The sequence below is a fragment of the Dermochelys coriacea genome, chromosome 6, assembly GCF_009764565.3.
Source record: "Dermochelys coriacea isolate rDerCor1 chromosome 6, rDerCor1.pri.v4, whole genome shotgun sequence".
NCBI lineage: Eukaryota > Metazoa > Chordata > Testudines > Dermochelyidae > Dermochelys > Dermochelys coriacea.
This window is the reverse complement of record NC_050073.1, coordinates 43,456,000-43,480,136: the sequence shown is the minus strand read 5'-3', so window position 1 is coordinate 43,480,136 and position 24,137 is coordinate 43,456,000. Positions and strand designations below refer to the sequence as shown.

Below are 24,137 nucleotides of genomic sequence, written 5' to 3'. Positions count from 1 at the left end.
GCCGCGCGGGACCCTCCTCCCACCAGCCCCCCGCTTCAGCTGCCCCGAGCCCAGCCCGCCCCAACCCTTCCTCCCCCGCTGCCCCTCTGCGGTCCCCGAATTGAAAGTGCCTCGCGAGCCAGTCGGGTGCAGAAAGCCCCCCTTCCATTGGGCGCTGCGCCCCACGTGAACACCCTGGGGTTGGCTGGCGAGGGCGGGCGGAGGGGAGGGAGGCGGTTGCTCCGGCAACGCGAGTGAGTAGCGGCACCCGCGAGTGGCGAGCCGCCCCCGAGCCGGGCTCCCGCCGCCGCCGCCGCCGCCCCCATCTCTCCCTTGCCCGTCACCCCCGGGGGCTGCAGCCCCCCGCTGTCCGCGAGGAGCAGAAAGCGGTGCGGGCGGCTTCTCCGGAGGAGCAGGTACCCGGAGGGACAGGTATCGCTCCCCCTCCCGCTGCATGGGGGGGGGGGTCTCCCTGCCTTGGAGAAGGATGCGAAAGTTTTTTGGGGGAGGGCTGGGGAGAGCCGAGCGGGGGAGGCGCGGTGTTTCTCTTGCCAGACGGTGCACAGCCCAGGGGGAATGTGACCCGCCCGTCGCCCTCCTGCGAGACGGGGCAGAGGGGACCTATCCTCCCTGCCTCCCCCCAATACGCTTCCTCCAAGGAAAGGGTCAGGGAGGCAATCCCTGCCCCTCCCTTAGGTCCCCCCGCGAAAGGACCAAAGAGACCCCCTAGCTGCCCCTCCTATAAGGATCACAGGGGAAATTACTTCTTCCCCCAACTGCCCCCTGCTAGAAGGTGCAAAGGGGAAATCTGCCCCTACCGATAACCCCCCCCCCCACATAGATCAGAGGGGACCCCCCCATGCCTGCTGTAAGGAGGGGCAATGGGAAATCTGCCCCTTGCAGCCCCCCTTCCTGTCCCTTCTCTCCACGAATAGCATGTGCTCCTCCCTGCCCCTTGCACAGGAGGCACTAGGGGGACCTACTACGCGAAGGGGTCCGGGTAGGTCCAAATGACTGACGGAAGAAGTGGGGGGGGGGAGGGGGGAAGGACACCGCCCCTCACTGTTAGCAGCTGGGTCTGATCCCTGAATGAAAAGGGCAACAGCAGCCACCCAGCCTGAGTGCAGGGACAGAGGCTCCGCGGAGAGCAGGCGGTTGCAGCCGATTCTCCAACCAGCCGGTGCAGCGGGTGAGCGAGAGGGGCTTATGCACTGTAGATCAGCGGCTGCTGAACTGATGGCAGAACAGTAGCAGCCTGGCTGCATCTCCATCCCAGGCACTCTGGATTCCCCTTGCCTTTCCTTCCTCTTGCTGCTTAAAGCCAAAGGTGAGGAGAGCAGCTCCTCTTTGCTTTCTCCTGTTGGCACAAGAAGACTAATTACAAATGCTATATTGGTAATGAGTTAATTAGATCATTTGAAAGACTGGATTGTATTAATACTTCTGAAGCTTTAACTTCTGCTGGAAGATTAAACAGGTCTGACTTTTTAATTTCCGATTTGTAGCCATTCCTGTGCTGTTGTTTTTCTTTACTAGTTGCACATTTGCAAAGACAGCACCTTAAAAGAAAGCAGTTAAAAATCCAGATTTTTTTTCCTTTTTTTGGCATGGGGAGGGAGGTTGAGTTGCTGTTGCGTATTTATTTTGTAAAGAGAGTGTTCAAAGGAACATATGGCTTGGATAGTCTTGCTAGGATAGCAATTCACTCATTGACAGACGTGGGTTCCCTTTTCTTATTTAGAATGGTTTTGCACTCAATAATTTATTATTTTTTTAAGATTATGCAGTGTTGATGTCTGTGCCACCAGAAGACAATACCTGCTGGAGAGAAGTATCCCAATACAAACAAAAGATTTCCCCCTTTATTTTATCGTATATTAATGACCAAGAGCAACTTCCTAAATATTTTTTTCCGGAAAGCTACTTTAGGATGGCAGCGCATGGCTATATTTTTGTTTTTACAAAGGAATTGAGGTTTGTTTGGACATTGTAAATTATTGTGACTTGTAAGGTTGGGTTTTTTTTGCTTAGGGTGAAACAATTACTGACCTATTGTTTGGCTATAATTTGTTTTTAGGCCTTGATCCTGCAACTAGATCCTTGGATGATGACCTCCAGGAGATGACCTCCTGTGCCTGTGTGCAGCCCCATTGAAGTCAGTGGGCTGTGCAGGAGCACAGTGGCCCACCTGCACAGATCCAGTTGCAGGACTGGGGCCTCTAGATTCCAATCCTGCAAAGATTTAGTCTCAGTGAAGTTCTTTGGGGGCTCATCAAAAAGCTTAAAATTAAGCCTATGGGTAAATCTTTGCAGGACTGGGGCTTTAGGTTGTAAACTCTTAAAAGTAGGGGGTCATGTCTCTGTATCTGTTTACAGCACATAGCATTGGGGCCCCATTGTGCTAACAGAGGCTTCTGAGTGTTATTAAATAGTCATCTTCAGAAATGTGGCACTATATTACCTTTAAAATTGTTGACTGTTCTGTGATATCTCAAATTCATGTTTTTTCAATAAGCAAAAATTAACTCCACTTGATCATAATAGACTCTGGTTTAAAATATATTTATTTGTTCTGTTTTTATGCTGCCAACTAAATTAACATTTTACAGCTTTGGGATTAGAGCTGGGTTGCAATAGGAGAGCAGAAACCTCCTTAGTTTTTGTTGGGAGGGAAGGGGGAAGTGAAACTGAACCTCCAATTATTTGAAATGTTTTGGCTAGTGAATCCTTTTGTTCAAATCTTCAAGCACCAGGATTTCTATTCTCTTGCATTAATATTTTTTTTAAAGGAAAACAGTCTTAAAAGCTTAAGTGCCGCTGGATGCAAATTAACATCAGCACAAAGGGTTGGAAACATGACCTTAAGGGGGCGTTCACTATATGTCCATAGGAAATATGAATGGCAATGAAATTGGCATGTGGTCCGATGGATTCCGCCTGAGCTGGTGCTGAGATGGTTAAAAACTAAAAATTGGAATATAAAGAATTTTTGAGAGACTGTGCTTTTTATGGTTCAGAGGCTTTTTCATGCAGGGAGACATTGTCCTTACTTGCACTGGTTATGTCATGCTCTCGCAGCATGGCATAACATGATGTGACTGATGCAGTCTCATGTGCCACATCACAGTGAAATCTTTGGAGGAAGAAAAGTTTTCAGCACTGTTATTTAAGGATATTTGTAAAGTATTTCTTGCCTTTGCTGCTATTGTTGAGATTAAAGGTGATGTACAGGCTTCCAATTACATGCACAACTCCCATTGATAACAATAAGAGTGCTGCCACAGATCACGAAGAATCTGCAGCTCAGAGCTGAAGTTAGAAACCCCTCACTACTTCTATAGAAAATGAGTTTGGTGGGCTTAGATGATTTCCTAGTGATTAGTATAAAGGCATCAACACAAGTGCATTAATAGGCACTCCTCTGTGTGCAATCTCAATAGAGGGCAATGGCTGAATGGGCCATAGAAAGTGAGCTAATCGCTAATGCCGAGAGGTGGTCCCTTCAAAATAGTGTGGAGGAACATTCTTGCAGTGAGTGTCTGAGGCTTCACTTCCATTGCTTGTGCTATTGTTTTTCTTTGGATCAATGGGGTGGGGGGCCCTTACTCTCTAGGAAGACAATTTTGCGCCTTTTGTGAGTACTAATTCAGTTAGAAAAACCAGCCAACCGACAAAACACCATTACCTGAATCCAGAGGCTTTACAATGCAGATGTTCAAATACATTTAGGGCTGAAACTTTGCAGTAGGCTGGGGTTTCAACCCAGAAGTCAAATTCTTACCAAATTTAAGACAGAGAAGTCCGTTAAATATGATTTTGTAGTATGCAAAATTGAGAATTATTTTTTTCTTGGGGGGGGGGAGGGAGGGAATCCTTGTTCTTCAATAGCTTAGGGTGTTATCTCTTGTTATGAATTTGTACACTGCCTGGCACAATGACTGGGGTTCCCAACCAACACAAATAAATAAAATCTCCTCCTTAGCTGAAGTGAATAGTAAAACTCCCATTGACTTAAACGGAAGCAGGGTTCAGCCTTTTGTCATATTATAAACCAGATTTAATAAATGCACTCCCTCTAGTTCCCACCTTATGGAAATCCCAGCAGATCCTGGCTCTACCTAAAAAATTTAACCTGGGAAGTGATATGTCTGTTACTTTTTTGTACAATAAAATCAAGTGATAGTAATATTTTAAAACTAGCGAAGGTGCTAAACTATTAAAAGATTTCAGCCTGTGAACAATTTTTCTCTCTCAAAGTAATTTTATAGGCTGTTCTTTTATGTGCTTAAATAGAGGCCACATCCTTAGGAGTATTCAGTACTAAAACTCCCACTGAAGTAAAAGGAAGTTATGGGTGCACCGCTCTGGATCAGATACCACACTACAGAGTCCAGATAGCTATGGTTCAATAGACCATATATCCCAGCAGATTTCTGGTTTGAAATTTTAAAAATAAAATCATACCTTGTACCTTCACTAGCAAACATTTTCCTAGGACTTAATATTATAGTTTCTCCAAGGCAAAGGGAGACTCTTCCTCTTTCTCCATCACGGCAATTATAATGACTGGAGTTCATGCTAGTGCCATCTTGAGGCTGTGGAAGTAGTATATGAGCAAAGCATTTCTTCCTGAGACTGACCTTGGTCCTGAATTTAGTGGAAGTTTGAGTCCATTTGTGTTCTTTGATGGCTCAACTGCTATTCTAGTGATTGGCATCACCTCTTAGCTACTGAAAATTCCTTCCATTCTGTGTTTTATAACATTTCCTTTAATCACTGATCTGTGGCTTACCACATTTGTGACAGATATTTTTGTAATGTTTTATGTGAAGGAGAACCAAATCCTCTGTTCCCAGGGAAGTATGGCATGGACAGTAGCAGAGTTAACTTCACCAGAATGCCTTTTGTCGCTTATGGGCAGGGATCGCCTCTAGGGCTCTAAGGGCAGTTCAATCACCAATCTATATTCGGTCCTTGATGTATGTATTGAGACTGCCAAGGAGTTCTATCTGTGGTGTAGGTCTGTGTGATGTGGATGCTCTTCCACTTGGAACTCGATTGACAGCACCAAATTCATTTCAAAAAGAAAAGGAGTACTTGTGGCACCTTAGAGACTAACAAATTTATTTGAGCATAAGCTTTTGTGAGCTACAGCTCACTTCATCGGAAGCTCACGAAAGCTTATGCTCAAATAAATTTGTTAGTCTCTAAGGTGCCACAAGTACTCCTTTTCTTTTTGCGAATACAGACTAACACGGCTGCTACTCTGAAAAATTCATTTCAAGTTCATATTCAGATCACTGAACAGCTATTAGCTGGTTATTGCTCTCACTCAAGATTTACTTGGGATGGATAAAAGCTGGTGATGTCAGTGAGCTGCACAGATATTTTTGTGAGATAGGGCTTGAGCTTGCAAATACTTATTACTATATCTAGTTCTCACTGGCATGAGTGTCCTACTTATTTAGCTGGGAACTTCATGCCTGCCACAATCCTAATGGTACAGGGACAGAAATGAGGTTTTCTATGCTTTCTATCTTCAGAGGTGAGGGTTCAGTCCCCTGTAACTTACACTACCTACTGCCATGGTCTTGTGCCTTTATCCTTCCCCACTCCCACAGGATCACCCCTGCCACACTCCTTTCTACTTGTGATCTGCCTGTTGCTTCCTCTGACCTGCCCTCCTCCGCCAACCCTCCCACCAATACATCCTTACCCATGGGCTTCAGTGGGGATGGCACAAAATTGTTGTTGAACCTGGTGAAGAGGCTGTCTGTGCAAAAAACCATAGGTCGCTAATGAATCTGGCTATAGGTCCAGTAGTAAGAGTATGAAGGATTTGGCCTTGAGTTAGTTTTTCTAGTCATCAGTAGGTCAAGTACCTAGATACTATGACAGGCACCTTTAAGAATACTGTAGGCACATAGTGATTCTTAATACAACAAATAGGCATTAATGTTTGTAAACAACTTTGAGATGCTCAGATGAAATGGTTATGTATGTACAAAATACTATGATTACACCTCAATTTTGACTTTGCAACGCCTGGTGTGACTGAAGAACATCAGTAGCTATATATTTATCACATGGGTAAAATATGATTTCTTCTTTTAGGCATTTGTTTGACTATGTGGAAGAAGATGACAACCGTGCATGGATGATTTGATGTAATTTACACCTGCAAGATTTGCAAAAGGCAATTATCATTGTGAAGTGTTTACAGAGATTTATGGGAGGAAGGTGGTCCAAGAGAGGGATGCTGATGATATCAACACAGTGGATTAAATGCACTTTTATACCTTTATTGACATATGAATTAACCATGCTAAAAATGCAATGAAAAGGGTGCTGATGGAGCAATAATGTGGCACAAACTACTGGATATGGATTCAGCTCTGCCATCTCTCTATAAGGCACATAATGGAATTCTACATCTGAGCTAAAATAGGATGTTTAGTTCTCGGAGTGCTTGCTTGTTAAGATAAAGAGCAGCGATGACAAACAAAATTTTTGAAAGGATAAGAAACGGGGAAGAGATTTGAAGGAATTCTTTTGTTTTTTCATTGGTATTTGTTCATACTGTGGATTTTGAGGGAAAGCTTAAGGAGACTCAAGGAATATTTCTAACTGGGAAATGGAACCTGGATCTGAGCCTAGCCAACATCAGAAAAGAAAGCCTGTGACGCATGGACTCGAAGATCAAAAAAGGGTAGGTGACAAGACTTCAACAGTGGCATTTTGTGCTTAAATTGCTGGGCATTATTCAGGGAGCTCAAGTGCAATTTATAATTTTTGTATCCATTGATACTGTTTTCCATTGTTTAGCCAAGCTCCGAGTATAAAATAGTTCTGGCTTTTCTGGACTTGTTGCTGCATGGGGAGTAAAGGGCTGAAAAAGGTCTTCGGGTCTTTATTTCATTCATTGTGTCCCATCTTCCCTTATTCATGCATAAAGGGGGGGGGGCGGAAGCTTTTTATTAAGAGACTGCTATCCTGGGGTTGTTGATAGTATAAATGAGATATGGTGACACCTGCTTTATCAAGTCAGACTGATTTATTGTATTTGTTTTTTGTTTTTACTTTTACAATTTACCTTTAAATGGTTATAACTCTTTAGGCTTTCTTGTGATTTTTGGCCACTGAACTGAAGGATTCTGAAGATTATTGTACTGTTTCCTGCCTGTCATTCTGAGACCAAAATTATTTTTATAATGTACAATAGAATTCAGTCAACTGACATTATTTTGTTGAAAAACACCACAACAATATGTAACTAATGTTGACCAGCTCATATTGGAGTTTTTCTGGAAATGTGTGTGTTAAGGAAGCATTGCATTATCGCCTAAACAAAACCACCATTTCTGGCAAACTGATAGTCTGGGAGCAACTGAGGGTTTCAAGTTGTTGTGTCAAGACGACAACAACAAGTCAAACAAATTGTTAAACTTGACAAGTCTGCTGTATAAGTCATTTTATATTTTCTAATGAGGATTTGGTTGGTGAAAGAAAATATTACATGTTCTGGTTTCTGTGGGGAGCTCTTTCAGCATTGCTTTAACATGACTTTTTATTTATTTATTTATGCTGAAATATGAGAGCTGAAAACTGACCAACTATTTTACCATTTTGACAAGGCCAACTGATCTGGGGAGGAGCCTGTATATTATTTTACTGGTCTGTCAAAGAATAAAAGTGATTCTTTGTTTTTAGAAATCAAGCCAGGCCAAGGAGCATTCAGAAACTAGATAGAAATGCATCTCTTTTGTTATCCAGAAATGACATATTTAAGGAACCCAGAAGAAGCCCTGAATGGATTTTAGTGCACTCAGTTCAATCTATTAGCTGTAAAGCTGTCAAGATCCTCCCTCTCCTATTTTCAAGGAAGCATTCTGGGACTGAGATAAATCAATAAGGGTTGAAAGAAAATCCCTCTCTTGACTTCGTTTCTAAGAGGCTGTTAATATTTTTTTAAATGTACATCAGTACTGTATCCAAGCCCTAATGGGGAAACATTTGGGACCTGTGACACAAAGGTATATTCTAATTGTTCTGTTACACCAAAATTAATAAGCAGTTATGATTGTCTGTCCTTGCTGATAGGTATAGAAGCCTACATCTCCCATCTGCTGGGTGTTTGGTGCACATGTAATACGGAGCTTCTGAAAATATAATATAACCCCAAGTGAGGCTCAGTGGCAGCTGGGATAACATCAATTGGTCATGCTTAGCTGACATTCATTTTAACTTGAACTCTAGCTGTCATGGAGATTATTAAATTTATAATGATATATGTAAGATCCATTTTAATGACTTCATGGTTGGGTGATCTCTCTCTCACTTCTGTTTGCAAAACAAGTCTTAATAGAGTATTAAATTTCATTTCCTATTGAATTTTTTAGGGAAAGGTTACTTGCAAAAACTTTGCTCAGATTTATGTTTACTGAGAGACAGAATCTTGAAAATAGAGATGCAGTCTTTCTGTTCTGGATGTGAATATAAATATTCTCCCATGCAATTTCTCACATACGGTAAATCCAGAATCCTTGAAAATGTGACTTAGAATATATTGCATCTGATCAAGGAGCATTGAAAATTAGACTTGTACAGTACAGATTGGATCATTAAAATCAGGCAGGAATAGGAAGAAATAAGGCCAAACTCAAAGACAGGAGAGTATATGATTTTCCTGATTTAAAATGAAACTCTGAATTTTTATCAGCACTAAAAGATGACATCCTTTTTTTGCATACTTCAGACAACAATGGGAAATGTATCAATGTGTATGTGTTTATAAGTTCTTTTGGATGACCTATATTGCCCAAGCAAAATAAGGAACACTGAAGACTAGGCTTGACTTCGTTTTTATTTCCTTTTCTACTTTTTTTGGTAGCCAAATTACTGGACATCTAATTTTATTAGTGTGCTTAGTCCAAACAGAAGACAGAAAACTGGGAACTGGTTTTTGTTTAATCTTCCAAAAAGTTTAAAAATCTGGGTGCTGCTCCAGTCCCCATTCAATTTGATGGGAGCAGGTTCTTTTCAGTTGTCAATTTATTAGCTTCCCAGACAAAATTACAATGGGATTGACACTAATAAAGTTCAGAGTCACACTGGATTTAGCCAAAACACTTTCATTGTCTTTATTGAGAATTAGATAGCTAAATCCCATGCAACTCTTAAATTAAGAGTAAAAGTGGATCAGCTTTAAGAATCATATCTTTACTCATGTGCATAACTCGGCTGAAGCCAGAGGAACTATTTATGTGAATAGTGAGCAGGATTTGGTCCTCTTTATGACCAAAACAAATGCTTTACACTGGGAATGGCAGTAGTACAGCCCTGTTTTGAAGCTTGTTTGCAGGTTATTGGTATGATACCAGTTACAAATGTCCATTTATCCATTTTTAGTAAATTAGAGTTGATCTTTTCTGAAGAAGGTGCTGTGGAGAAATCACTGTAGAGCAAGTAAAAATTGCTGAGGGGTAATCTAGTTAGGTAAATATTGTTTAGTTCAATAATAATCCATTTAACCAGTACAGATGGAAGACGCAAATTTTCTGGGGCACAAAACTATTGATCAGTGAAAGGGAATGTCTCTTGGATTGATTTCTCCCTCCCCCGAGTTCTCATTCAGATTTAGTAGCTCTTTTGTTCTGACAAATATGGAATATTGTAAACAAGCATGGGTTTTCAGTATACCTGGCAATGATGACAAAGGAATGGTTTCTCTGAAACTTTTACTTTTCTCCTACTTGTGAATAAATGGGCCTTGATTAGATGATTAAAACTGATTAACTTTATTGCCAATCATCAATTTAATTCAAACTTGAAAAATAAATTGAAGATTTTTCCCTGCTTGTATGTATGCTCCAATTTGACTCCGAAATCAGCTGCTTACTTTGGTAAAGCACATTGTGTCTAATAACCCAGACTCATTTAATTATTTTACTTACAAGAAAATTTTCCTTCTTGCCCTTACTGATTGAATGAATATGTAAGAACTGCAGGGGTAAACAAGCCTGTAGTCAGTTTAAGTCTACATTAAAGGCAGCCTTGAAATATTTTATTATAATGTGATAGATTTGATGCATCGCTTTCCTCCCAGTTCTTCTTATTAAATGTTCTTCATGATATGCATGGCTGGTTTCATATGCTATGGGGGTTTTATACTCCTCCCCCCCCCCCCCCCCGGGGGTTGTTACGTCTGTATTACCAAGCAAACCTGTGGTACATTGCCATTACCTTACCATCAATTAATGGTAGTTTCATGAGCATAAATACTCACATAGGTATTCATTTATAGCTTGAATGCTTTAAGGTGTGGGTAGATCTGTTGGATGGATGAATGTTAGGTTTATAGAAGTTTTTTTTTTTTATGCTGAGATCTCAAAGCATTGTGCAAATACTGCAAAGCTGAGTCAGTGTGCAAGCACTGAAGTATAGCCAGTTCTCGAGTGCAAGAGTTGCTTTTATGCAAAAGCAGAAAGCTGTTGTGTGGTGTGGGGTGCTAGTGTAACCAGACTGTCTTATTGTGGTTCTATTAGAAAATGAACCAGAGAGAAATCCATCCAGCAAGATACAGGTTTGGAAAGTAATCTCATGTAGATTGTAAAAACAGGGTTTCTATTTTATTAAGGATCCAATCCTGCAACCTTGCATTGCATGGGAGAAGACAACTCAGATGAGTTAGGGTCAAGCTTTAACTTTGTATCATTTTTCCTGGGTGAAAAAATCCATGTTTAAATCTCACCTGCAATGTTATATTTGCAAACATAATACTTACGTGTTGTGAATGATAAGATGCCATTTCTGTTATAGCAGTTGACCAGTTTCAGCATTTGTGTTTCCATTTAGAAAAGAATGGGCTGGATCCTCACATGGTGTATAATCTCATATCTTTAATGGGATACAATGGACTATGCCAGTGTATACCAATAGAGGATCTGGCCTTGCATGTTAAAAGCAGTTAAATTAGGATTTGATGTGCTTGAGAAGTACATTGTTCAGTCTTGTCTATGTTGAAGTCTGAATGGAATGCTCTCAGTTTAATAGTTTTTTCTTCCAATAATTATCTGTAAAGTAAAAGGAACTTTTTGTGTTTCTGCTTTTTCTTTTTCGTAGATTCAGACTTGGTCAGGTTGATTTGTTACTTGTACATTCTGTTGCTTTTAAGTGAATAAGGCATGTGTAACAGTCCTTTAAGATTACTTTGATGCTCATGCATCAAAGTGAAAGCTTAAGATTCAAACTTTTTTATGAGCCGCTTACTTCTACCTCTCAAGATATCAGAAAAGGGATTCATTATCCAGAAATTCTTTCCCTTACCAAGGAGATGATCTAGAGTTTTAGTTTAGGATTTTCAAAAGCACCCACGTGACCTTCCCTGATTACAATGAGGTGTGTGCTCCTAAATCACTTGGGTGCTTTTTGAAAAGTCAAGAGAATAAGGGAAGGATTAATAGCCAGGTCAACAGTAATCTGCGTATGTTGGTGGGTCAAAGCCTACATCAGAAGACACTGAAGAGTTTTGCAGAGAAAGAGAGGGATTAATAAACAAAGGCTAGTTACTGTAGTTAAGTACTAAAGAAATAATTAAACAAGCATGAAACATCACATTACATGCTGTAGTAATCTGAATAGTTTCATGTAAGCATCTGTAGTATCTTTTATTTAATATGGCTTAATGCACAATTTTAGCGGACTGTCCAGTTGTGGATCTTTATCTTTAGTGAAGTCCAGGGCACAGGGGAGAAATTGCGATATGCTCACAGACTAGACTGATTTTAATAAGAAGAAAGCATGGGAATTCCCCCAGTGGTTTGAGTCCAAAAACCTCCAATGGCATGCTGTCTCTTGGGAAGAAACTGACACAGTGCAGAGATACAAATGCAGCTTTAAATGAAACTGTACAAAATGAAAAGGAAATCATTTAGGCATGAATGTACTGGTTTTGAGGATGCTCAGCACCATGAAGCCATGGAAGTGAGGTTGCTAAGCATCTTATGCGATCAGGCTCTAAATCAATTTCTACCACGAGCTTGTCCGTAAGAGCTCTTCTGCTCATGAGTGTATGTCTATATAACATGTAGGCAGCTGGACTTCCTTCTCTCCTTTTGGAAGATTAAGAATGTATTGTAGGATTTGCTATAGCAGATCTGACGGATGGTCCTCTAGTCTGGTATCCTGCCTGTGGCAGTGATCAATATCTGATATTTCAGAGGAAGGTGGGGTGGGGGGGGAAGGGCAAAAAAAACCCCCAACCAACAACATAATGCACTCAGCCAGTCATGTTGTATGTGGGGAAGAATATCCTTATTTTATATTGCATAGTTATGAATATTAATAGACACAGAATTATCTAGCCCGTCACAAAATCCAGCCAGGCTATCTGATTCTGTGAGATTCAGTCTGTGACAAGTGATATTCTGTGTAAAATACCATTTCCTTTGCCACACTGAAAGTGAGTTTTTCAGGGCATGTCTATGCTATGGGCGCGACAGCAGCACAGATGTAGCTTCCTATATCAACAGAGAAGGGGTTTTTACATTGCTGAAGGTAACCCACCTCCATGAGAGGTTGATGGAGGAATTCTTCCATTAACCTAGCCTTGTCTACACTGGATACTCCTGGGGGAATTCTGTGCCAAAAAAGTTAAAAATTCTGTGCACAATATTTTAAAATTCTGCATATTTTATTTGTCAAATTTACAAAATCACTTCAATTATTTTGAATTTATTTCAAAATACCTGTCAGCAAGTATGTCTGTAACAATATGGACAACAAAAAAAAGATTCAGGAAATGGCGTGGGGTTTGGTTTTGGACAAATCAATTCTTTACTAGGCATATTAATACAGAACTTTGAGTAAGTCACTTAAACTACAATACAGAAATGGATTTCCTACACCCCTCAGAAGCAGTGTAAAGCTTTGGGGCGTCGGGGTAATGGAGGAGCAGAGGGAGAAGGAAGTAGTTGCTGGGAAGGAGCTTGGGAGTGAACCTGGAGGATTGTTGGGTGGGTGGCACAGGTTATTGGGATGGGGATGGATTGTTGGGGAGCCTCTCCTATGCAGACCCTGGCTGATCCATAGCTTCCCATTCAGTTAAGCAAATATCCACCCCCATCCCCATGTAGCTCTGTACCTCTGCTCCTATTCAGCCCACACCCCAGTCTATCACCCCACTAGCCCTTCTGAATCCTCGTCTGTGGACCCCCCCTCCAGCAGCCCCCGTGCCCTGCTCTGTCCATCTTCTCCCCCCACACCCCTCTCCCACCCCATCCTGTGCCTCCTGACTTGGCCCCATGGGCAGCATGCTGTGAGGAACACACCCTCTCCTCCCTTTCCCCTCTCCTCAGCTGCCTGCTCCTATCCTACCTCACTTGCCCTGTTTTGGTACCACAGCAGCCCCTGGTGGGTGTAAGTGCAATGCCTCCCCAGCAGAATGTATTTTCTCTGGAGGAAAAAGAACCTGCCAGGGGGAGAAGGAGAATGAATTCTGCACATGCGCAGTTGCACAGAATTCCCCTGGGAGTAACTAGAGGCTAGGTTAGTTTAACAACATCACTCATGGGTGTGAAAAATTCACACTCCTGAGTGACCTAAATTTTAAGTAGATTAGGGCTAAATAGTGAAGTGAAAGGTCTATGTTTGGAATCAGAGGTGCAGCTGTTTCTGAATTTTAATGTACCTTTAATTAGAACTGAGACATAACATTCATTGTTTCTCCAGAGATTTTTTTTTTAAGGTCTGTATAGGTTGATTATTTCTCCCCTCCCCTCCCCCTTGCTATGAACAACAAGATGCTGTGTGTAATCCACCCTGGCACCTTTCAGGTTGTTCATCTTGCACTGTGCCCTTGCAGACAGTTTCCTCACCGCAGAGGATTATACTCTCTCTTTAATTGAGAGTTTAAATTTACTACCTCGCTCCTGCTTCAGACTCCTATAAGGTTAGAGTTCGGTTCACTTCTTTCTGAGGTACTGACCATGATTTTTTCCCCCATTAAGGGTCTAATCTGGCACATCCTGTGATTAATCACTTGTGTAAATAAGGGTTTCCTGGATCAGGCCGTAACAACCTGCCACTTCCAGGTATTGGGAACAAAAGCACAGGCTAGGAAAAAGAGAGAAATTACAAAATAAGAATTATGTATATAAACACATCTAGTGATAGAGAAAGCACGGCTAGTTGAGTACAAAGATTGTGTTCTAAAATATGGAATATTACCCTCATAACAAATTTGTTCTTGGCCTAAAAGCTGTAAAGGCTTCTCCCCACTTATCAGTTTGCAACATATTATTGGATGCATGTGTGTCATGTGAGTGTGTCATTTTCCAGTAATGAAACGTCTCTTCCATCCTTCCTCTCGTTCAGTGAAGCTTGTGTTGATTATAGCCACCTTTTGAAGTGAAATACAAAATATTTTCCCAGTTCAGTGCTCCCTTGTTTGGTATGCAGTAAAATGTTTGCTGTGCCATTTAAAAAAAAATACATGCTCTGTGATGCAAAATTTAAGAGCCTGATCCTGTCCTGCAGCCCTTACTCATGCAAGCAGTCCAACTTAAGTCAATGGGACTCCTTGTGTAAGTAAGGATTACAGAACTGAGCCCTAATTATTGCTTCCTATTTTCTGCTAGCTTCTTGTTTCCTTTTCTATTCTAATGTTGACCTAAATGGAGATTTTCATTTACCAAAAATATTTTTCTTTCTAACGTCTAAAGTGTGACTCTCAGATTTTACACATAAAAACTCCATTACTGCGTTGATTTCCTTTGCACCTCTTTGGAAGAGTACTGCCATTATCATGCAAATGCATAGCCTCTGGCTGCAAGTGAATTGTCATATACTATAACATATAGCCTATAATATTAAATTTCTCAAGATTTAGACAGCTAGTGCAATTCATATTGGGAAGCTAGACACCAACTGTCTCAGTGTCTCTGCTTTGAAACCTGTTTGTTATTCCTGATGTCCCTCACCTGGTTTGATATTACTGCAAAGGGAGGGGGAATGATTATTTTCAGGGCATGCTGCACAGCCCATTTTCAAGGCATTTTTGGAATGGAAGGGGCACGAGGAGAACACAAATGTCGGGGGGGGGGTGTTTAGCTTTTTTTCTCTTTGGCAGGCTATCTTCTAGCTGGCGGGAGGCTGGGTTTATTATGATTTCCTTTTTATCATATGCTCAAGTCACCTAGCGTATTGGATCAGCGCTTCCTAATGTAGTCTATAAATCCAAACAAACTACAGTAGTACACTAAACCTTTATTACCAGTTTTATAGCAGTGAGGCTCAATGTAACTTTGGTGTTTATAAACAGCCTTGTTGTAACATGCATCTTGTTACACTGTAAAACATAGAGTAGGTTGCTGCATGCAGATGAAAATATGCAGCAAGGGCTGTGAGAAGGGAAGCTATATATACAATAGGGAGGTATAAATATAATTTAAATTCTAGCTTCTTACAAAAGGATGTCATAATTTCTAGAAGGGGTATATGGGATGTTGCAGAAATCTGAGATTAAACCAAGGTTATTACAGATAATATGTGGTACTTCTCCTTTTATCCACCAAAGGCTGCTCAAGGTTACACTGGTTTAACTTTGAAGTAACTCACTGGAGAGGCTGCAGATTTACACTGGAGTAAGGGAAAACAGAGGCCTGTTTTATCCCTCTTCCCTCCCCCAACCAAGATTTATATGCAGAGCAGCACCATTTCCACCATCCTCTCCCTGGCCTTTGCAGAATTTGGTCAGGAAGGATAATGTAACGTAGGGCTGTATTACCTTTTTCTGCAGCACGTTTCCCTCAAGCCAGATCTCCCTAAGTAGGTCTCAGGTAGTCTGTCTCTGCTGAGAGCCAGGGAATCTGATGAGAGAACCACCAGCACCAAGCCCTGTAGAGACCTGGGACCTTTTGTGATTTCCCCCCAGAGCTCCTCAGATTTGTATGGTGGGGCTTGCAATATATTTTCCATAGGGGAAACCCCTAATCTCCAAAAATGAGGGAACTCAGTGAGGGGGATCTTCACTTAAGTTTCCTTCAGAGCTCCTTTTTACTATTATTTCTGAGGGAAGAGATTAAATTGGTCTGGTGCTTGTGGCATTAAGAAAATGGCATAGTACTGAGGTTGTGATTCCCATGGATTGCTGACAGAACGTGATGCTTAGATATCTCTTGATGCTAGTCTATGCCAATGCTAGTGTGGGCAGCTTTTTTTTTTTCCAGACCTTGTCATTAAAAGAGGAATTGCAGTAAGGAAAAAGTGCTGCCACAATATTGCACTGTACTAAGTTGTTGAATCTATGATGAGTTTTAGCAGAGTAATTATTTATTTTGTGTCTCATTCGCAGGTAGACATGGGTAGAAATCAATCAAAGTGCTGTAAACATTCAGCTAGCGCTAGGCTTAATTATTTAAATAAATCTGCTTTTAAAGGTTTCACAATTCTTTATTGTGATGACAGCAAGGACTCTCAGATCTTCACTAAGATGGAGGGTATGTTTGGGGAAACAATGTACCTCTGAAGATGTAAACAGATTGCTAGAGTTGCCTGTTATCTTGATGTATCTACATCTACATCTTAATCTGCCATGCGAATATCTCCTGTTTCTTCACTGCATCCCCTCTCAAACACAGTATATGTTTGATGCTGCCACATTTGTGAACACTGCTTCAGATTCAGTATTGTGATAATCCTCTTCCTTATGGATTAAGAAGATTCTACTGCTGAATGTTTTTTGGGGGGAAAGGCTCTAAATGCTAATTTTGCAAGTAACTCTAGCAGCTGATTCTGCATTCACACAGACTTTTTTTCCTCTCCTGTGTTAGTTTTGCTAGGAAAGCTTTCATCTAGTCAAACATCAGCTTTAGAATCAACCAATGCTAAAGGAACAATAAACCAAGCAAACATCTTAATGCAAAAATAGGCTGAGTTCCTTCTAGTCCAAGGGTTCTCAAACTTCATTGCACCGGGACCCTCTTCTGACAATAAAAATTACTATACGACACCAGGAGAGGGGACTGAAGCCTGAGCCTGCCCCAACCCTGCCAGGTTGAGCGGTGGGGAAAACAAATCCCAAGGGCTTCAGCCCCAAGCAGGAGGCCTGTAACCTGAGCCCTGCCACCCAGGGCTAAAGCCCAAGGGCTTCAGCCTCAGGCAGTGGGGCTCGGGCTTCAGCTTCAGCCCCGGGCCCTAGCAAAGTCTAAGCCAGCCCTGATGACCCCTTTAAAATGGCATTGTGACCCACTTTGGGGTCCTGACTCACAGTTTGAGAATTGCTGTTCTAATCTATATAGGAATTTGGGGCCTGATTCAGCAGAATACTTAAGTAGTTCCGCTAAAATCAATGGGAGTGTGCATATGCTTGAAGTTAGACTCCCATTGACTTCAATAGTCTTTAGATCAGGCTCTTACACTGTGTTGTTCATTCTCTCAGTACCACTATTTCTGGGGGCTGAAGTAAACTTTTTTAGCATTGAAACTGTGGTCAGCATTGGACAGGACTCAAATATTAAGACAGTCCCTGCCCTGTAGCTTGCAGTCTACAAAACTGGACTCTGTGTCACTGCTGGAAAAATTTAACTGCATTTGCTAAACAAAGAGCTCAACAAGTTAGTCTGAGTATTAATGTCCTTAATTCCCCGCCCCCATGAATCCTGTGGACATATTGGATAACTGACGAAAAAGTAGCCTTCAAATAAGAAATGTTAAGTCACAAATGGACCCCCTAGGAAAGGTGTGTGTGCATGACCAGAAGCGCATGCACACCTGTGTCATCTAGCTGCACGAATGTTGGAAAAAACAAGGTTATTTTGTGTTGTATACTGTCATTATTTGGTCCTTCTCCATCAGCTGGTGTTAGACCTGGTACAAGAGCCATTAAAGAGAAACATTAGAAAGGAATGACTTGTGTAAATCATCTGTTAGTTATGTGAAATGGTGCTTAATGTGCATTTGGCTTTCTGCTTACGTGCCAGTAAATGCAAAATGTATCATAAATACCTCTTCTGGTGTTCAATTAACCCCCCCACCACATTTTTCAGGTTCTGAATATTCATTGTAGTGAGTTACCTTATCGCAGCACTGCATTAATGTCACGTGTACTGTACTGTACTGTCACATGTGTCACATTAGACCTCTCTGTAACATGGCTGAGGCATTTGCAAGCCTGTGGTTTCTGGTTGTTTGGATTAAAACTCATATTTGAAGGAATCTAAAATGATGCTCATCAGGTTTTGGAAGGCTTAGACTCAAAGTGTGCTGATTTTTAGAGCTGAAACTCAGTATCAGCAGTATTCTGATATCAAAAATTTTTAAAGATGCTTGTGGAAAGAAAAAGAAGATTAGTGGTAGTGTATATGTATTGGAGTAAAGCATCTTCATAAATATTTATCAACTGGAAAAAATAAGCAGACAGATGCATCCTCATTTAAACTCAAATATGTCACGAGTATATCAGCTAGTAGGGGATGGGGATTTAGGTTAGCAGACAATGTATTTTCACACTGCTCAACGTCAGATGAGGTGAACTTTGAATGCAGTACAGTATGTTAAATGCTAGACACAATGGGGCCTAGTGCACTGGGACTTGAGACCTGGGCTTTATTACTGACACTGGCTCTGGTCTGCTGGGTGTCCTTGGACAAGTCACTTCACCGCTGCACCTCCGTGTCACCATCTGTAAAAAGGGGAAATAATGCTGACCTCCTTTTGTAAAGTAATTTGAGATCTGCTGATGGGAAAGTGCTATATAAGAACTAGGTATTGTTAGTGAAGTGGTCAGTACCTTTTGGTTTATGTGTTAGCCAAAGATGGCACCCGTCAAAGCACAGAGCCCTCCAGAACCTCACCAAGTCCTTGCATTAGTACAGACTTGTAGGATGAAATGTTGGTTCTTGCAGTACCCACTTGCTTGTTGGTAGTTTCCTATCCAATTTTGGATTCACCTGACTTTACATAGCTTAGAAGATTAGAATGATCACAGTACATGGTTATACAGCTACCAGGCTTTTCTGTCCATCTGAACATGTTTAATTAAAGTTGACAATATCAGGTCTCAGTACCCAGAAATAATAAAAGGAAACACATAGCTATTGAACTCTAGAACAGTACGTGAAGTGCAGAAGCTTAAACAAAACACATCCCTCCCCATCCTGTTGCAGTGCTGAGTTTCTAAAATGTGGCTGTCTGTTTCTGGCAAGTAACCTGACAGATACATGTTCTGATAACAAATGTGAACTTCAGAGCTTTGCTAAAATGTAAAAAGAAAAACCCTACTATTTAAGATTCCAGTTCTACACAATACTGGGGCATAACTTCATCCCTGCTACAGCCCTCTGGGCCATTTCAGTAGCACAAAAGCCAGTTTACACAATCACTTGGGAATTTTTCCTGTATAGGCGGGGATCCCTGAGTGGCTTAAAGCTTCATGCCAGATTCTAGTCCTGTGCCTCCATGATCCCAGGTTGTTGGCAAAGTTCCTTGTGCCTGACTGCTAAGGCCACAATGTAAAACAAGGCAGAGGACACCAAATCAGGGTGAATATGAAGGTGACAAAGCCATCTTTGTTCCTTCCCTCCACGCCATTCTTCTCTTCCCCCCCCCCCCCATTGCACAAAGTATAGCTTGGCTGGACTGGAGGATCTTTACAAATACTAGGAAGTCTGTTGCTTCTGCCAAGAGTACAAGGTGAACATCACAAATGCACTGGTGGCATTAGAAACGTCTTAAAGAATGCCAGGAGCACTCCCTCCCCTGTTTAAGGTGTGCGCGTGTGTGTGTGATGCCAACAGCTGTTGCAAATGGAACACAATGCTCTTAACACAGTCCTTGTGGCCTAATCAGTAAATAGTTTCTCATGGGAGTACTCCTGTTGCACCATCTCCAAGCTCTTGCTTCCACCATCCCAACAGGAGGGGAAAGTGATTGCCGTGTCTGGTTGCTCTAAGCACCTTTGACATGTATTAGAACAAACCAGGAGCCGTCATCAAACCAGAAAATAACCAGCTGAAAAGCAAATAAAAATCAGCTTCCTGCCATCCTGAGAATTTAGTAAATAATCCTTTTGGCTCTGCTAGTACATCAGTGGGAAGGCACATATGGCTACAAGCTAGGTACAACTTTCCATATCTTTTATCCAAATAATTTCTTCTTGGCAAATATTTCCAATCATTGTTCCAAAAATTAAGTGTTAAAAATACCAAATGTGAAAAGCTAAGGGGCAGCACAGCGCAAGACTAGAGTGTGTGCAGAAGCGGGGTAGTGCTCACCTTTGCATTCCTCTGGTGTCTGAAAGCTGTGGGGAGGGCTAGTCCTTGGGTGTAAATTAGGAAAGCTTGAGGATTGCTCTAATCTTGCACCAATTGTTAACAGCTCTCGGGGGATGGAATGGCAACAGTAGGTCTGCTTTACAGAAAAATCCTCTAGCTATGCAGTACAAAATGGGTGCTCAATACTTCAGTATCTGGTCCTAGATATTTTAATGGTTACTGATACCAACTAGAAGAGAGTGCACATTTTAACAGGTACCTTCAAAACATCAACTGGTCTTTCATTTATATATATATTTTTAACATTTTCATAATGGTTTGGAACAATTTCTGTAGACCTTTTGGTTACAATCCCGCTTCCATGGAATTCAGTGGAAGTCGTGCCATGGACTTTGGTGGGAGTAGGATTGAGACGTTGTGGGAAAAGGTCATTCAAAGAAGATTTATTTCAGATAACTAAAACATTAAAGGATTTGCCTCTGTATTTATAATGTTTCAGCTGATCCTGTTTAGGTGGGGGGATTCTGGGCTGTTAGGCTGGATAAAAATAGACATAACCTTTTGTCTCAAAACCTTGCAAATACCATGAAGTATAATAATAGTGTTAACCTGACTTCATTTATCTCTGGGGTTAAGCTATGCAAGTCTGGTACAGTAATTAATCGGGGTCACCATGCATCTGTGGAATCCTGGGAAACTTGGTCTTAGCGTCAACAATTTTCTGAGATGAAGTGCAAAGAAAATACGACCATTCTTCTCCACTGAGGGGAGTTGCCTGACTCAGGGAAATCACTTGTTTTCCTTTTTGTAACTCGTATATATCCTAAGGACAACCCCATGCTGTAAAAGTACATCTGAATGTACTAAACTACTACTGTAGTTGGCCAGCATGGATATGCCTATTTAAAAGGGGTAATACAAAGGCTGTTAGTATGGTCCTTGGAGGTTACAACAGGATGTAATTATGTTTCTTTAAAAAAGCTTGTATATGTTTTTTTAGCAAACTTAACATATGCCCAGATGTCGTGTCTATATTCTTTTGGGAGTCTGAAATGACTAATTTTTCTTCTGTAAAATTAGCGTACATTAAAATTACCCATTGCAAATCAATTCCTGCAGTACAATTTAATGAAACCTTTTGTCGACAATTAAGAACAGTAATCTAGAAATGCTTTTTACATTATCAGAATTAATTTCTGGTCATCTTTCCCGTTTAGTAAAATGGGATGTGTATGTTCCAATTTGGGATGCCTTACGTTAATTGTAGTTATGTTGGGTTATCCACTAGTGTCGCTTGTTTAACAAAGCGTTTATATGTGGATCAGATCCTCATCTTGTGTAAGTTATTGACTTCAGTAGACTAAAACAACTATTCTGGTTTACATTAGGTGAAGATCTGTTGCAATATTTTTGCATTGTTGCTTAAGTCTCTCCTTCTGTACTATCAACAATCCATCATAGATTGGGTTGCTTTCACTGAGTTCATTATGGATGAGGTATTCCTAATAATAAAAAAAAGCCATGTTTAACAATACTGTTTTTTTTGAAACCTTTAAAAAGACTGTAACAGAGACTCAAATTAAATATATAGCTCAAATTAAAAAAAAACAAAAACTTAGTAATAGGACCACAAAAGTGCCATCGTGGCTAAACAAATGAAGTAAAGAAGTAGTTAGAGGCAAAAAGGCATCTGTTATAAATTGGAATTTAAATCATACCGAGGAAAACAGATAGGAGAATAAACTCTGACAAGTCAAATGCAAACATATAATTAGCCCCCCCATGTGAAAAACAACTAGCTAAAGACTCAAAAACTAAAATTTAAGTACATTGGAAGCAGGAAGCCTGCCAAGGAATCAGTAGGGTCAGTGGACTATCAAGGTGCTAAAGGAGCATTCAAGGAAGAGAAGGCTATTGCAGAGAAGCAGAATGAATGCTTTGTGTCAGTCTCGATTGCAGAGGATGTCAAGGAGAGTCCCATAACGGAGCCATTCTGTTGAGGTGACCTCAATCTGGGAGAGTTCCTCAGATTTGTATCAATAAGAGGAGGTTTTGGAATAAATTGATAAATCAAACAGTAATAAGTAAGGACCAGATGATATTCATCCAAGAGTTCTGAAGGATGTCGATATGATATTGCACAACTACTAACTGAGGTATGTAACCATCATTTAAATCTGCTTCTGTACCAGATAGCTGGAGGATAGGTAATGCGCCCCTCCTTACCTGCTGCGGCCCCCCCGCCTGAGCTCACATCCGCTCTGCCGCCTCCGATGAGCACGTCTCAGCTCTGCTTTTTCCCACTCCCGTGCAAGCCTGGAAGTGAGGAGAAGCGGAGCCATGGCGCACTCAAGGGAGGTGACGGAGCTGAGCTGAGCTGGGGTGGGGGGGCCGCAGCAAGTAGGGGGCCGCAGAGGAACCGCTTGCGGTAACACGAATTCGGATATAATGCGGTAAAGCAGCCCCGCTCCCTGGAGCGCTGCTTTACCGCGTTATATCCGAATTCGCGTTATATCAGGGTAGGGGTGTATAGTACAGAGCATGTTTACCTGAGCGTCTGATAATTCTGATTTGTTGGGGAAGAGTCAACACAGCTTTTGTAAAGGAAAATCATTCCTCACCAATCTATTAGAATTCTTTGAGGGTGTCAACAAGCATGTGGACAGAAGTGATCCAGTGGATATAGTGTATTTGGACTTTCAGAAAGTCTTTGACAAGGTCCCTCACTAAAGGTTCTTAAACAAACTAAGCTATGATGGAATAAGAGGGAAGGTCCTTTCATGGATCAGTAACTGGTTAAAAGACAAAAAGGGTAAGAAGAAATGGTCAGGTCTCTGAATGGACAAAGGTAAATAGCGGTGTGCCTCTGGGATCTGTACTGAGACCAGTGCTGTTCAACATATTCATAAATGATCTGGGAAAAGGGTCAACAGTGAGATGGCAAAATCTGCTGATAATACAAAATTTTCACAGTCTGCTTTGGACTTATTTGGAATGAGTTATCCAGTTTTCTGAGATCCCTTGTGACTGGGCAACAAAATGGCAGTTGAAATTCATTGTTGATAAAGTAATGCACATTGGGAAAACATGATCCCAGCTATACATACAAAATAATGGGGTCTAAATTCAAGAAAGAGAGCTTGGAGTCATTGTGGGCAGTTCTCTGAAAATATCTATTCAAGGTGCAGAGGCAGTCAAAAAAGCTAACGACGTTCAGAACCGTTAGGAAAATGATTTATAGTGGCATTGTGATATTTACTATCTTATCTATCCATGGTACACCCACATTTTGAATATTGCATGCAGTGCTAGTTACCCCATCTCAAAAAAGATGTTTTAGAATTGGAAAAACTACAGAAAAGGGCAACAGAAATGATTAGGGCCTGTTCTGTTCATTCTCTCTGAAGCACCTGGTACTGGCTATTGTCAGAAGGCAGGATGCTGGGCTAGGTGGACCACTGGTCAAACCCAGTATGGCCATTTTTATATTCCTAGGTGCTTTGCGAGCTTTTAACTATTGAAGCCTCACAATGCCCCTGTAAGGTAGAAAAGTTATCCCCATTTTACAGCTGGAAAACCAAGGAACTGATGTAAAGTAACATGGACAAGGCCACAGATAGCTCTGAAATTTTGTTAGGAGTAGAAATTAGGAGTTTCTGATTCCAAAGCCGAAATGTAGATCACTGACCACACTTATCTCTATTCCTAGATCAATACAGAATTACTGTGGCTATTTAATGACTGGATGAAGATCAGTTTAAATTTCTTGCACCAAGTGTAGGTATTTCTATTATGCAGATTGCATGCAAATACCTTAGTGATTGAGCTTAGTGGTTCATCCCTTGCTGTCTCGGAAATAAATCTATCCCTATGTATTTAAGAATCACA

The 24,137-nt window shown here is 41.2% G+C and overlaps 1 protein-coding gene across 3 annotated transcripts in view; it reads left to right on the top strand.

Annotated features, from left to right (window-relative positions):
• The first annotated feature begins 195 nt into the window (after positions 1-195).
• Positions 196-24,137, top strand: part of NAV2 (neuron navigator 2) — a 642,916-nt gene continuing 618,974 nt past the window's right edge. The window contains exons 1-2 of one of the 3 annotated variants that reach the window (XM_038406029.2): positions 196-395; positions 6,094-6,688. In XM_038406029.2, coding sequence (XP_038261957.1) covers positions 6,614-6,688 — 75 coding nt within the window. In that variant the 5' untranslated portion in view covers positions 196-395; positions 6,094-6,613. Of the gene's footprint in view, positions 412-1,328; positions 1,457-6,093; positions 6,689-24,137 lie in introns of those variants that run through there. The other 2 variants (XM_038406028.2, XM_043516356.1) reach the window with 2 other exon arrangements.